Genomic DNA, 16,421 nt, shown 5'->3' on the forward strand with positions numbered 1-16,421 from the left:
TTAACCAAGCACTTGCTCTAAATATTAGATCCTTGTGTCTACACGTTCAAAACCTGGCAAGTAAGCAGCTAATGTGTACATTTTAATATAAATAAATACATTCTCGTAGTAGCTTTCAATGATTGAAGATAGTCATTCACATGCATGTCCTAAAGGAACAGCTGTCTGAACAGACATGCAGCAGTTTAAAAGACAATGATTAAATGATTAATGGACTGAGGTAGGGCTGTTTGATATAACAATATATATCAGATGACGATATAAAAACGTCTATCGTTTCATTTTATGCTATCGTTTGTTTTGTGGTGTCGCAAAATAAGCTGTTTACGGCAATATTTTTTCATCGTTTTGATGGTCACTGTAGTGGCTATATTAATTTCTTAAAGTTCTCTCTTTCTCTTATATTTAATATAACCACACTACAGACGGACAAGCGTCTGTTTTTATGCGTTGTCGTTAGCAACAACGACGGTAAAACCCTCGCGTGTCCGCTTATTTATTTTCCACATAAACTTTTCACAATAAAGCTCAAGATCCTGTTGAGACTTTTCAAAATAAACTGAATCACGTGAAAGAGCAGATTATTTACGGATGAGAAGTAAAAAAAAAAAAAAAAGCCGCCAGGTGCTAAAAAATAAACCTTAGACTCAAACGTTAGAACAGGCTTTTCCCCACAGCACGCCGTGTAATAAATACTCACAAAGAAAACGGCGGCCGTTACAACTTATGTCTAAAAATGTATAGTTTCATGCATCGGTTAAAACACTCGACTCCAGCTACATGATGCCCAGCTTGAAACACTTCACGCAAGTCGAGCTGCCCGAGATTCACAGAATTTACAGAAAATGTAAAATTTTTGTGATTTATATCGTTATCGGGACGATAGATGTCTTATATCGGGATATGAGATTTTGGTCATATCGCACAGCCCTAGACTGAGGGTTAACTATGTTTTTATAAAGGCATACAGCAAATATATGGGGTGTGAACTGACCTAGCAATCTAGATGATTTATCATTTTATCTTTAGTCAATAATTAAAAGAAACAAACAGGAAAAAATACATTATTATCATCTGGTGATGCATTTTTATGTGCAAAGGTGTTTACAACAGTAATCCTAATAAACAAATTCAACTTGCAGTTTATGGAGATTCTCAAACGACAGCATTCCTACTGTGTTGTATGAAATTTGGATTAATATAATACAGCCACACTTCTATTTTTAAGGTTAAGGAACGGTTTTCTTTTCTATTTTCCCATTTACAGTAACTAATATCAGTCTGTGGAGCTCCTGTACAAACACTTTTGAAATGCACACAGACATACAGGCAGCTGTAAGATGTACAGGACATGGAGAATCTATGCTCTTACCACCAAGACAACCTAGAGATGTTGTAGTTGAACATTAAGTCCATGTTTCAAAATTCATGGTTATGTAATCCCCTAAAAAACTAGGTTTCAGGGGGAAAAGTATGTAATATTTCTAGGATGATGTAACAACATCATACAAAGTAGGGCGTATTACTCACTGATGCAACTGAAAAATCATTTTCGGGAATACTGTGTGAAAAGTTACCGATCGTGGCACTTCTGCAGGCTATCTTTACAAAAGAGGGAAATGTGTGTTTTGTAGCTCTCGCACAGCAGAAACTAATTGTTTCATTCACCTCCTGCAGAACTACAGGCCAGCCTCTCACCACACATCTCTGACTCATCTCTGTAATGAGCTCTTTGTGCACTTGTGACCTCTCCCGCTTCGGGAGAAATATTCGGCTGTTGAAAACGTCCATCGCTTACAGTGTGTCGATGTCATCAATCCCAGAGATGGCTGTCTTAGAAGCTGCGTGCGCTCGCTTGTGTACTGTAAGCTTGCACGTGTTATGGGGTATACAGATAATGCGCGATGACAGCAGTTGACGGTAAGCCTTTTAGCATTGGTATTCGATGATGTAAAGAGGCAGGTTACACACACTGTCACAGCTTCCTGGCTCTAAGTAAATTTGTCATTGGTTCACCCTGTTAATAAAAGACAAAGGGGTGATACTACACAGTTTATTTGACTAACGAACATTGACGGAACACACAGAGCGCCTGAAGGCATGCGCCTCTCTCCACAGTTGGCTGCCCCTGTCAAAATTCAGAACCTGCTGCCAGATTGACCTTAAGGTCAATGGGTGCCACCGGCACTGTGGCGACATCATTGTTCCATACTGCAGCAAAGCAATCAAAGAGAATTGCAGTGTATAAAACAAACAGAGGAAAATCTTAGACACCAAGAAACCCTATAATTACAGCACTGGAGCATCGTCTCGATACAGTCCGATCAGCTCGGGGAGATGAGCTGAAGAACAATCGCACACTGTGTCGGAGCCCCGAAGAGCAAAATATCCATTGCAAAAAATAGTTGCCTACAGCCTTGACCTTTAATAAGGAATAAGAGGCTGGCTAGCATACATACCAGTGTCATGACCAGTGACAGCGGCACAAGCTGGAAACAACTGAGGCTAATATTACTGAGCTGTCACCTCTGAGCAGAAAAACATTTTGTCCTCACAGCTTGAACTGCTTATGTGTAAAACGCACATTTGTTTGGCTACAATTTGTCCTTAAAGGCATAACAGCAGCCAGCTACTCGCGTTCACTCTGACTGACCTTTTTGCTACTATAGTGTCACTACATGCACTCTATTGTAAGTGTTCCTCAATGAAAATTTAGAGCCAAGTTTGCCACTGTGGTCACAGTTAAAAGACGTAAAGGGCAGAAGAGTCACAAACACCCCCAATGACAGAATTAATGTTTCGGATCTTGTGTTTCTTACAATATTCTGACACATTTATTAATATAGCATTGATTTGTTATTGTTCTGGCACCTCAAAAGCAACTAAATGTGGAAAGGATGAACAGCACACCTGAGGGGATTATACAAATTCCCATAAGATGCCTCCAGAGTTTGAGCCTAACAAGAGGAGCTGAGGAAAGGTCATAAACCCTATCACACTCTCAAGGAGCCGAGGTACCACCGCAGAGGTCTATAGTCGATATTTTCTGAGATCGCTCAGCAGACGCCACGATCAGTGGGAGATTTGGGAGCAAGCAGCGCGAGCCTATCATTCTGCCATGTTGTGACAGTGAGTGCCAGACGCAATGCTCTGCCTGTTGAGAGATGGGAGCGTCACAGTATGGCTTGACTGGCACAGTGTGAAGTAAGGCCTCCTTAGGGCACTCATGTGGTAAGATCCATCTCAGCAGCATTTCAAGCGCTCGACTTTAGCTGAACTGTCAGCACACTTCAATAATGCTCATCTGTTTTGTATGGACATGACAACTTATTATAGAGACATCAGGATATCTGACAATGAGAAAAAAAAACGCAAGCAGAACAATGCAGCGCTGTGGCTTTTTCGGATGAGTGACGGTGCCTTTCTATTTGGGATTTCACACAGTGTTAGCCAAAGAGATGAAACATACTGTACCTGCCAGCTTTTTAAATAAAAACGCTTTTTCTGTGTGGGGCAGTTGGAGAAATAGGGCACACATAAAAGCACATAATACTGCATAAAATTACAGCAAATGTAAAATTGGCTTGAGCTTGTCTTTTATTGTGGACCTACTGTATTTGTTTTTGCTTATTTTCTGTATTAAATATACATATATAAACAGCTTCAATGGGACAGGTAGAACAGTTTTACACAAATGCAATCAGGTGAAAGATAGTGAAGATAGTCACACGTATGACTACTTTATTAGCATTTTAAAACCCTGACTTGTTCTTAAACCATCTCCTTGGGAGCCTATCCCAAGGAAGAAATTGGTAGTGACAGTTCAGATAATGTTTTGACCTTAAGTTACTTTTATTCATTAATCCACGTTCATACTTTACATGACTGATAATTTAGATGGTTGTGAGTGCCCTCCAGGCTGCTAGCTTAACATACCCGGACAGACAAACTATGCAATTATGCACTATGCAGCTGAAAACTGTAAAAACTGGAAACTGGCTTCCAAACATTATATACTGTATATTCTAGTGAAGGAGTAATCTAAAAGGTGCCTCTTCTGAACAAGCCATTGCTTGCAGCTATACAGTACAATAAAGTGTTTAACCAAAGACCCAGCAACTACTTCTAGCATATATACCTATACAAAGTAGTGTATAGGTATATATACCTATGACTTCATTATGATTAAGCCCCAACATTTGCTTTGATTTTTTATTGTCTTATTTTATGTTCTCATATAAGCTGGTGCATGAAAACAGATAGCAGTAGTGGTAGGATAATAAAGTACATTAAAAAAAACATTATGGTTGCATATATTGTCTATAAATAAATAAAAAATCCTGATGTTTAGGACCAGTGGGGTGTGAGCCTAAACCCATTGAACCACTGGGATAATAAAACACTGGTGGAAACCTTTTAAACCCACAAAACTGTGTGCTCCACTTTCTGGGGACGATACTCAACATGTAGATCAAACAAACTTCTGTCGAGAGAAGTGAAGAGCGCTAACAGCATAAGTCAGAGAGCCCTCAACTTATCGGGTGACAGAAAACAAGTCCAGGGTCCAGTCATTTCTCTTTTCTGAAAGGCACCACCATGATCAGCAGTCATCGTTCCAGACAGCACCAACATTTGCACGCTAAAGTTCCCTGCATGCGTGGAAACAAAGAAACCGCTTCGCTGACTGGTTTTTAATTGAGGTGGAACCATGAGTGTAAGTGAGTCGCACAACCTTGCTCCCAGAAGCTGTGGCACTGCCAGAGGGCAGCCTAGTAACAGCTGAGCATCTCCCCCTCTTTGAATCCATCTGGAAAGATGCTACCTCAGTTAAAGCACCGCACACCAAGACACCATCAAACGCCTCCTGATGCAGCATGGCAGAACTGGGGAAGTTTACTATGGGGGCAAGTGTATGTCATTTAGTGAGCCCGGGCTTTCAATATTTTATTCATCGCGTTGCACATTATTGTTTCACAGCGAGTGGAGCCATCAGACGGGGAGAGCTTTTTAATTTCAACTTAAATCTTATCATAACAGACTGAATCAGATCAGAACGAGATGCTGCTGCTGCTTTAATGGAGAAAGCACATTAGAATTTAATTGGGACAAAAATGTCACTGCTTATTTTGGGGGGGAGGGGACTGGTTACTTAATTGGTTATACAGTGGCTAACGAGTAAAGTACATTAGTGCTGTGTACACATTTCTCCTCAAAAAGAAAAAACATGTTTGCAGACTATTTGTTTGAAGTTCTTTCATATTAAAATAGGACTCAAATGAAATGTCTTTGAGCTTCAGATATGACATTTCCTATTCCGAAAGTCAACACATTTTACATTTTACAGCATGTAACAGGGATTAGAAACAACTACAGTAATTACTGCCTGCTGTTGGCGGACTAGGTGACACTTTTTGCTTCTGTATTTTCCCTTGTGTCTGTGCATAGTAGCAGAATATGCTCTCTATAGTCAGCCAACAGCAGGGCACCAAATCTATCAATCTCTGCCTGTGAATGCAATCAGTGTGAGCAGATACACCAAATAAATCAGATTTGACAGAGTGCAGATATGTGGATTTTAAAATATCCTTAAGACGAGAAAGTTATACATTTATTCTTATATCCATCCACCATATTTAGCTTTGATGTCAAGGCACCCATGAGAGTTGAAATATTCTGCTTTCTTCTGACAGTTTACAAAATAAACTGGATGTTGAAGAATCTCAGTAGGAGGGCTGCTGATTCATCTGATTACTAGAAATGCACCACAGGTCAGTGTGAATTAGAGGTTACAGGAGAAGCTTCTGCAGCCTCCACCAAAGCAGTGGTGCTGCTCTGGTGCTTGATAAGCACACTGTTTTGACACTCATCTGGGCCTCCTTGTTAACTCCCCCACAACAGATCTGATGTGCTTAGACAGGCCTACGCTGCATATTAGCAGGGCTGGTTGGGCTCAGATTTCAGTGCATTTCACTTGCAGGACTTAGCATGAACACACTCTCCTGTGTTTCCTCCGATCACCGTGCCAAATAAAAACAGTTATTAAAGATTCAAACAAGGTTTCGAACAAGCAGTAAGGCAGTGATGGAGCGCAAAAAGGTGGCCCGGTGGTGGCTGCTTGCTGTATTCAAAAAGCAGCAATTTCATTCTTTAAATCTAAATAGTGTGTAGGTGATCATTTTTTAAATTAATGCTGCACAAATAAGGTTTACCATAAAGATCTGCACCCCCAGCAGCTCCACCTGGGCTAACACCGTAGGTCATGGCTATTCAACTAAAAAGTTAGTTGGGCCAGATTTTCAAACCGGGGAATTTAACTGGGCCAGATATTTTTTTTGCAGCCAGTAAGCAGCAGATCATAATCAATTTCAAACTGTATTGAAAAACAAGTAATTTTTTATTCTTTTTCCCCCTGTAAATCTGGTGACCTCTCACAAATTCACACCAAAAGGTCCATTTAAAAAAAAGGGAGCTATAACCAAACTTTTTTTTTTTGCACATTTCAAACAATAACAAAAAAACATTTCGATAATTCCCTTTCAAATTAAAATAAATATTTTGCTGACCACTCACTTTTCCTCCCATGGATGGACCCCATCCGTCACTAGTATATCCGTCACGCTTCATATCAGACCATTTTCCTCAAAAAACCCTGAAATCTTCTCAAACATTATTTCGCCAGCTGTGTGTCCCTCTAACGGTAGTAAACCGAGCAATTTGCCATCGAAGAAATGGACATATATGCACAACTGTGCATTATCAGTTCTGTCTGTGAACCCACCTTCTGCCATCCTGACATTACATCAGTTTTCTTCAGGTCATGTAACAGCATTTCAAGCCAGAACTTCAACTCTATGAATATTTGAACTGTCTGACAGGGGTACGTTTTTAATAGCAGATATCACACTGACTTTAATTTTTTCGTCACTTATCACCGCATCCACCACGGCCAGCATGCAGTATTTCACCGTTTCAGAATCTGTGAAAGGCTTGCTCTTCTTCGCCAAGATCCAGCAAACAAGAAGGGAAGCTGCTGCAGCTCTCTTGGGCTGTACAGGACCCTCATGGTAGTACAAATCCAGTTGTAAGATTATTAAACTCGCAATTAAACTGTACTTTTGCAGCCCTCTCCTGAGATTGCTCTGGAAGGTTTGTGCAGGAAGTCTGGTGTTTGTCATTGTGGTGCCTTCGTAAGTACCGCAACACACTCACTGCAAATTAAACACATAGGTTTGGCATTTGGATTTGGCGTTAAAATGAATACGTATTTGTCAGTCCAGGCAGGGTTAAACCGAAGGTTTTAATTGTCAATTTTACGCTTTTGGACTGAGAAAGACATGCAGTTGTTGCATCATACATTACGATGATAGTTTGATATGTTTACATCACGGTACATTGTGGGTTAAATATTGCTAGGCTACTAGGAGTGTTGCATTCACAGTCTACACTACGCTGTAGGAATCTTAAATTTTTTTAAATTAATTAATTTTTTGTGTTTTCTCTGTGTTTCTGCCAGGACCACATGCGGCAACTCGCAGGTTGCTTCTGGGCCGCATGTGGCCCGCGGGCTGCCATTTGAATGGGCTTGCCCTAGGTTTTCATACTCATCCTGTCTCTAACTTCCAGCAAGAGCTCGGTATGGTGCAATACCCAAGCGCAATTCATTATAAGGGGCCTAGTTGATAGTTACTTTGTGCTAACAAAGCGGGTAACTGAAGCAGATAACACTGGCAAATTTGGGGGAAGATCAGTGGTTCCAGTAAGCTAATAATAATAATAATGGATTGGATTTATATAGCGCTTTTCAAGGCACCCAAAGCGCTTTACAATGCCACTATTCATTCACTCTCGCATTCATACACTGGTGGAGGCAGCTACAGTTGTAGCCACAGCTGCCCTGGGGCAGACTGACAGAAGCGAGGCTGCCATATTGCGCCATCGGCCCCTCTGGCCAACACCAGTGGGCGGGAGGGTAAAGTGTCTTGCCCAAGGACACAACAACCAGGACAGAGAGCCCAGGGATCGAACCGGCGACCTTCCGGTTACAGATAGCTTCCCAACCCCCTGAGCCACGGTCGCCCCGCTACACTATATGGACAAAAGTACTGGGCCACCAACACATTAGACCTACAGGAGCTGCTCAGACATGGAAACCTATGCTGTGAAGCTCCTGGCTCACAGTTTTTGTGCTGATGTTGATGCCAGAGGAGGTTTGGAGCTCCTCAGTTATTGAGTCAGCAGAGCACACGCTACATCTATGACTCAGCACACGGCAACCTCGCGCTGTAACTTCATGAGCAGTTGTGGTTCCTAAGCGCTTCCGCTGTGCACTTTGTAGAATATCTAGGTGGAAATGAATTTAACAAACTGACTTTAGAATGCTGCATCTTTATATACTTTTAGTGGTTTCAAACAGTGGAGGTCAGACGACAACACGACTCTTGGGCCTTAAAGTTTAACATCTTTTATTCTTTGTTACGTATTTTGTTTTTAGATATATATTTTGGCAGTTTTAGATGTCCCTGAACATTTCACTTAGAACAGTAATTCTTAAAATGTGGGCTGTGGTCCCTCAGTGGACCATGAAGCTATTGCAGTTCAGCAATGAGGTGTTTCGAGGAGAGAAAAAAGAAAAACAAAATTTTTAATTTTCGTGTTTCTGATTTAAGCTAAAATATTTAACTTTAAAAAGAAAAAAACAGCAGGAAACAAGAAAAAAAACAAAACAGCAGCTATCTGAAAGTAAATGTCGAGCCCACCACTTACAATTGGAAATGTCAAAAATGGCTTGAAGTGTGTATATGCAAAAAAAAATTCATTTGAACAGCATAGCCTCTTTTAGCTTAATGTACAGCCTGACAGTCATGCCCACAGAGGACAGTGTGTCTGTATTATGAGTATATTACATGGAAGGCTCCAATCTTATGAGTAAAGATAAATTAAATTCATTTACAAGGATGCTTTGCTGCTATAGATTTTATGTCAGTGATTGTAACCTTGTTAGAGAGCTCTGGAAGGCAAAAAACCTGTTGTATAATAAAATATGACATCTGTTTGGTTCTACAAAGCAGCACGCTGGTGTTACAAGAGCAACTGCATGATGTCTGACTGCAGTACATACCGGTACCTATTTTTGGACAGAAGACACTTTGTCCTGTCACCGCAAGAATAGCAAAGGTGTAAACTGATCAGATTTAAACAGTAAAAATATTCATTTTATCACTTTGTTGGCTGCAGTTTACATTTTTCAGAAGTGAAGAAGAAAAATAGAAATTATTTCTAATAAACAAAATGACATTTAAAGCAACAAATCAGTGAAAGAAGATTAAAGAAATTCTCTTTTAATAACATTAAGATGCTTTTGATTTCACCAGGAATAACAGAAACCACTAACTCGATAAAGGCCGAAACATTATTATCAGCGTTTCCTTAATTTCTGCTGTCACAGGATAAAGCAAGCAAACTGCAGCACAAACTTAGTTAACTGTGTCAAATAACAAATGGCATCTAAGGTGGAACTGGAGAGAGAACAAATGGGAATTATATAATGATCACATTTCATTACCCACTGTTATGCCACAGAGAATACCAACTAAAGCAAACAAAATTGTTTTGATGTCTGTGAAGCATCAGTGCCGGCTGAATGTTCGCAGGAATGCTACTTAGATTTTTATGAATGAGCAGCAACGTCCATTTCAATTTCATCTGGGAGGCGAGCACACATAAGGTCCCCTCTCTGATTCCAAATTTTCCGTCGGGAGGGAAGAGTCCTCTCCTAGAAGCTTGAAGGCAGAGCGCCGGGTGGTCTATTGATTTTGGAGTGCTGGCTGTGTGATTGCCTGTGCACAGAAAGCTTAAATCAAGAGCACTCGTTGCTCTTTTGCTTATACAAGTGGAAGATTACTGTGCAGCAGTTGTACCGATGCTGGAGGACGAAACCTGGCCCATTAAACACACACACACGCACACACATACACCAGTGTTATGTTGTACATAATGCATTGAAAGAGCCTGAGCATGGACTGACAGGAGCAGCTGGGTAGGGGAAAAGGTCAACCTGAGTTAATCAGCTAGAATCAGCATCAGCTGAGTAGAAAGTAACTGTCTGTGTGTGTGTGTGTGTGTGTGTGTGTGTGGGTGCACATGTGCGTGCATTGCAGAGTGCTGGTATCTCTGGAAAATAAACAATCAAATAGAAAGCCAAATCTTTTACACGGCAACCGCAAAAGGGCATCATGGTAGCAAAGAGATGTTGGAAAACGTCCGACGTGAAACGTTTCATTATTAATACATGTCACAGAACGTATGCGCACTCTGCTGAGACACAGGTGGTGTGGCTTCCCACCCATAACCCCGAAATCTCGCAGCAGATTATGATCAAAATAAATGCGCAGATCACATCTGACCCTCACAGGTAGAACCAACACGACAGACACATATTAGTTAGTACGACATTGGGAAGCTGGCCTCTAACAGAGCTGTAGAGGCGCACATCAATTTTTCAAGTCATGTTGACAAAAGCTTTCAGACCCCTGTTAATACACACTGCACAGTTTTTCTCTTCAGGAAAGGTATGCACTTATCATATATTTTATTTAGTAAAAAAAAGGCCAGCAGCTAGAAGCTTCACATCCCAGAGATGTGCTTCCTTTTATTACACGTGTACGTGTGGGCACCCGTGCATTGTAAGTATGAATAGAAATCCTTATGTGTTTATAAGAAAGACAAAGAGAATAAAGGAAACACAGATGCTTTGTGTTCTCCACACTGTTAAAATTCATGACCTTGTAACACTGACAGCTAACAGCACGTAGACTATAAACAGTATATTGTAGGGCTGCAGTCTGAAGGTCAGCTCTTGTATACTGTACAGCTTTACACAGAAGAATAGAGAAAATAGTTATACTGTTAACTCCACTGTTAAAATGTCTGCTTTCACATTTCAGGAAATCTGAGTATTTTACAGCAAGTTGCCAACTTTCATATACCAGGGAATGGCTTTCACCAGTCATTTCGGTGAAACAGATCTCTGATCAGCCCAAAGGCAGAGGTGTGTTTAATGTGGAAAGACTCATTTTGTGACTTTATTTTAATGCCACAATATTAGCCCAAATAATTATTTATAAATTAAAAGCTCCAATTGGCAGATTTATGTAAAAACAGCAACTTCAGCAGCTACCTTTGTGATGCTTACAGGTTAGCAATGGCACCCAAGTATAGAAAAAGACTGTGGATCTTCACACTTTGTTCTTTTGGGGGTGGCAACAATGAGATGAGAAGGCTGATGTCACTCATGCCTGTTCCTTACATATTCACAAGCTCTGTTGGTGGAAGGGCTCTAGTTACATATTATAGGTAGTCATTGTTTTTAATAAAAACCACTGATAAGCCCTATAAACTCTGTATAGACAGGCCCTTTTTTTAACTGATTATTTTCATATACATATATATGTTTTGTTTTTTCCAAGCAATTGCAGATAATCCATCTGATTGCCTCAGCGGAGATTAGGGTGCCATCACGTAGTTCAACCCCTGCCTTGGTACACCTTTAAGTCTATCAGAGAGAGATCATCATTCACAGTCAAATTCCTGACCTAAAACATGAGAGTCTGGGAGAAAACCCAAGAACCCGGAGAGAACCCAAACAGGTAAAGTCCACAAAGAAAGGCTTCAGCAAGCCGGTGGATTTGAACCCAGAACACGCTAACCGCTGTAAGAAACGCAAGCTGGAACAGTAACATTTGAGCTGACTTGCAGACTGGCAGAAATGCAAATGAAGTTCTTTAAAATAAAAAGCAGAGTCACTTATGCAACAACAGAAAACAACTACAAGCATCGATGGTCTTTAATAATTCATAGAAAAACTACCTGCCAACTGGCACGAGCCATGCACACTAAATGGAAAGATATGGAGGGGGCAATAAGTGCAGAATTTCTGCCACAGAAGTTGTCAGCCTCAGCACTGTGACTTCAACCAATAAGAGGATGGGATGGGGCAGTGACACTATCAATCCACATCAACTGTTTAACCCTAAAACCAGCAAGAGAGAACCATCAGTCACATACAGCAAAGAATGACAATCAATGTTGAAAAGTTAAAATAGTACTCAATACTTCTTTTTCAAGATGTTTTTATAGCTTTAGAAGAGTTAACAGCAAAAACGGGCTATCAAGATTTCACGGTCAGGACCAGCAGGGAGTTTAGTCTTAGGCGGGAACTCAGATGGGCTGCCAGCCCACTGAAAGAAACCAAAATGTCAAACTACTCCTTTAAAAAAGTTTACCAGAACTAACCAAAAAAATTCCATCAATCCATCTTCTTCCAAATATCTAATTCAAGGTCACGGAGAGCTGGAGCTAAAAAAAAAAAAAAAAAGTAATATCAGCTGTCGGGCTGCGAGTTAGGGCGAGAAGCGGGGTACACGCTGGACAGGTTGCTTTACACTTTACACAGGTTGCTTTACACATATGCATGCACGCGCATCAAACTGTGTCATAGAATCATCAGAAATAAGATGATGGAGTTTTAATGTACAACAACAAATCGACTCAACATGTTTAAAACGTGCCAAAAAGAAAATCAGCTCGAAAGAAAAATAGTGATTTCTCCACAAAATGCCATGTTTTCATTCATTTTTCATCACTTTTTACCTTTAAACAAGGTTCTGTTATTTATGCCGTCCTCTTCTGCAATGTGTTAACTTGTGGAGCTCCAGCAGTTATTTATCTTAACAGCAAATTTTGCTTTTTGCATAACTAAATGAAAAAAGTAATTAGAATTTAATTTTGCAGAATGGTTCAAACCGGTGCCACCTCTGGAAGAAAACTGAAACATAGCATACAATATTATCAAACATGATTCTTGTCCAGTACTACAAAGACGAGTTCTCGGAAACCTGACAGAGACAAGACAGAGACCTGCAGACGTCCTGATCTGCTCAGACTCTGAATCGTCTTTTTACCTTGTTTGTACTAAAAAAAAAAAACATACGCTGAGATGTCAATTTGATTTGTCAAAAAGAGCATTTCACCATATTTTATGAGCACATAATTTCATGTTATTACAGTTTCCCCACATCAGCTCCCACGAACACACTCGCTCACCACAACAGTAAGCATACTAGAAATCATCAAGTCAGATTTTAGTTACTGCCGTTAAAGCGTATCATTTCAGAACCGCAGCGTTTACTTCCTTTCTCTCCGTCTCCACTTTGTTTCCCCTGTGTGGTGCAATAATTTTAACTCTGTGAGCAGTACACCCTTCCCTCTCCCTCTAACCAGAGAGCCAGGAGTCACCTAACCAAAGGACGTCAACACTTGCAATCTTCAGTCTTCGTTTGGCTTTTTCACATTGCACACGTCCCCCAAAATACCATGTTTCTCAGACTACTTGTAAACCTAACTTTGCCTCGTGTGAGTTTCCAAAACCGAAGCGTTTTACATTTTAAAGTCGCTGAAGAATTGTTTCCTGAACTCACACAAAGGTCAGTGGACCCCACGAATACCCACATCAATAATTCACAGTCTTAAATTATTGACTTACATATAAATACTTGAATAAATGTACAAGGAAACAAAGCAGACATGGTAACTATTCTATAAATAATCCACAGAAAAAGCAACACCTTTAAGATTTGTTTTAACTCCGCTTTAGCCACATATCCACAGAGTATGAGGCCCCCACAGAGAACGCCCTTTCAGGTATTTCATTTTTGCTCGAATATGTCACTAGAGAAATGATCTGCATGTGTTCAAAGCCCCACTGAGCCTTCCTCCGCCAAACACAATTGGTTAAGGTTTTTTTATCCGCTTGTCCTACATTCATTGTGTGTCAAACAATTTAGTGAACTGCCCAAGGCTTTGACTTTTTGAAGTTGCCGTTAATATCATTTAATATCAACTAATGATATAGGTCAAGACTCATTTTGTCATTATTGCATTTTTTTTTTTTAAAAAGATGCAACATATATAGGTCTGTTTCATGTGGAAACCTAATTTGTATTTTGCAACATTCAACAGTTTAAAAAACTTTAATTATTCTTTGCATTTTTTAGCACACTTCACAGGAGAGCAGCTACAGGTCTATAAGTGTGCCGTTTATTGTGCGGATATAAGTGTTACTGAATGCCAACAGAGGCTGCACTCACATACTTCAGTAAAAGCATTTGATAACAGCGTGCTTCATGCCCTACTAAGGTTTTTAAGTATTAGAAGTAAAAGCATCAATTCTGCTGACATTTAGTTTCTGTAAAATGTATTTGACAATATTAAAAGGCTAATGTTTCCTTACAGGTCGTGCATAAACTGAAAACGGTAAAAGTCATTTTCAACTTTGGCCTGCAGTAAATGCCCAAGAAAAGCACAGCCTTAAATTCACATCTGCATGACATTTTGTAGGTTACGTACTTGTGTGCTTCGATGCTTGTAGGGCGAGCTGCTCTCCAGGTCTGCCAGTATGCTGGTGAGGGAGTCGATCTCTGCGTCCAGACTGGAGCGCCTCTCTTCCAGCGTCTTTTCATGGCCTTTCACCTGTGAGAAGACGTCCGATAAAGTGTTCAGACTCCTTCACTGTTTGCACACTCTACTGTGGTGCATATGTTTCATTTGAAACATATGCACTAGTTGAACTTCTAAATTACATTAAAATTGAAAACATGTTATTCAAAAACTTTCTAAAATCGTCAAATCTGTTAGCAGATTTCCCCGAACATGAGAAGCACTTTCAGAGCCCAATGTTGCTTCCACCATGCCTCATAAGAAGGGATTTATGCACCTGTTATAGCCTTGTGTTAGCAATACGGTGACTCTCCAGCATACCCAGACTATAGTTACACCATAGTTAGTTAGTTACAAATCAAAGTGAAGTGAAGCAACACCAAATCTGATTGGTCTCCTTGGTAGTCACATGTTCTGTAAATGTCTGATCAGACCTGAAGTTGTCTCTCTTTCCTGCATTTTAGTAAAGTAACTGTTGTTCAGTATTTAAGTGCTCCAACAGTATCATTCATGACTGGAGAGAAATGCAAACAAACCAGCATATAGATATAAACATCAGCATCACGTAGTCTGTTTCATACTCTCACAGCGGCAGTTTGTTTTTTTCCTTTGTCCAAATGGTAAATCTACCACAGATGCACCAATCGATCACCCAGGGACCAGAATTGGTCGATTTCCACTCCTTGGCCTTGACCCTGAACCCCATTAGAGGACCAGAGTGAAAATGTTTGTGTCAACAAACCTAAATCACCAGCTTAACATGGACATTTTAAAGGAGCCAACAAATGATAAGTGATCCTGAGCTCAGAGCTAGCCACAAGCCAGCAGCCTCAGTATTAGCAATGGATCAAAGTAGTAGAGCAACGGGTTGATATCCTTTTATTTGGTGAAGTTATGAACATACAGTGATCCCTCGCTATATCGCAGTTCAACTTCTGCAGCCTCGCTGTTTCACTGATTTTTTTTGTGCATTTTGCATCCTTTTCTTTTTTTAACAACGCATTGTGTTGTGCGTCCTGATTGGCTCTAGACCATTGTCAGTCAATCTCATGCCGTGTCTCCTGTACAGCACAAAATGAGTTCAGCTTGTCAAACTTACATAAATCTTTGATCGCTAGCAGTGTGACTGCTCCGCAACAAACACACGAAACGTCGTCACCTGCGAGTGCCTTTGGTTTCATTCTATAATGCTGGACTTATTTTTCTACGAAGGTTTGAACTTTGAGAGTATTTAAACAAGAGAGAAAATTGTGAAAATGTCCATGCAGGGGTTTTACATTTCACTTATCGTGGGTTATTTTTACAGCGTAACTCGAGGGATCGCTGTACTGTAAATTATGAAGTACCTGGCATTAGTTTTATATCAGCCTTTGTTTGGTAAGGTAAAATAAAATCTGTCAGGTAAAGGTGGAGAGGTGTACACGTTTTCATCAGGGGAAACCGCTGTAAATTTTACCTGTAAATTATTATTGTTATGATTCTCATTATTATTATTGATATTATTCGGAAGAAAACCATAACTGGCAAAAATCGGGATCGGCACACTTAAAGTGGAGTCGCCCAAGAAAATTGCAATCTGTGTTTCTAATCCATGCATTGTGGTCACAGCAACACTCACCTTGGGTGTGGGTTATGTTGTAACAGGTAGGGCTGGGTCATATCATACTGTTCACGGTAATACCGGTATAATGTTGGGCAGAGATAAGAAAATGAAATAATGCGATAGAATATGGGTAAAACGCGCATGCCTTTGTTTTCATGGAAACATGGCGGAAAAACCATGCTGGCGACGGAGAATGAGAAGAGCGAAAGCGGATCATTGAATGAAACAGATGAACCAGAATTGGTTTGTAAAAATGCTGCAAGTTCAGTGGTGTGGAACTGGTTTGGCTTTTGTCCATCAGATACACAACAAAGCACTATTTGTG

General features: G+C 40.3%; 1 protein-coding gene across 2 annotated transcripts in view; it reads right to left on the reverse strand.

The window, feature by feature from the left end:
- The window catches only part of lpp (LIM domain containing preferred translocation partner in lipoma), a 182,406-nt gene that overhangs the window by 76,049 nt on the left and 89,936 nt on the right, over window positions 1–16,421 (reverse strand). For both annotated transcript variants that reach the window (XM_085264092.1, XM_085264093.1), the window contains one exon: window positions 14,404–14,526. In XM_085264092.1, the coding sequence (XP_085120218.1) occupies window positions 14,404–14,526 (123 nt within the window). The remainder of the gene's footprint in view (window positions 1–14,403; window positions 14,527–16,421) is intronic.

The sequence above is a fragment of the Mchenga conophoros genome, linkage group LG23 (genome assembly GCF_057382185.1).
Source record: "Mchenga conophoros isolate Kocher_MC1m ecotype Shallow Benthic linkage group LG23, M_conophoros_male_GT1.1, whole genome shotgun sequence".
NCBI classification, from domain to species: domain Eukaryota; kingdom Metazoa; phylum Chordata; class Actinopteri; order Cichliformes; family Cichlidae; genus Mchenga; species Mchenga conophoros.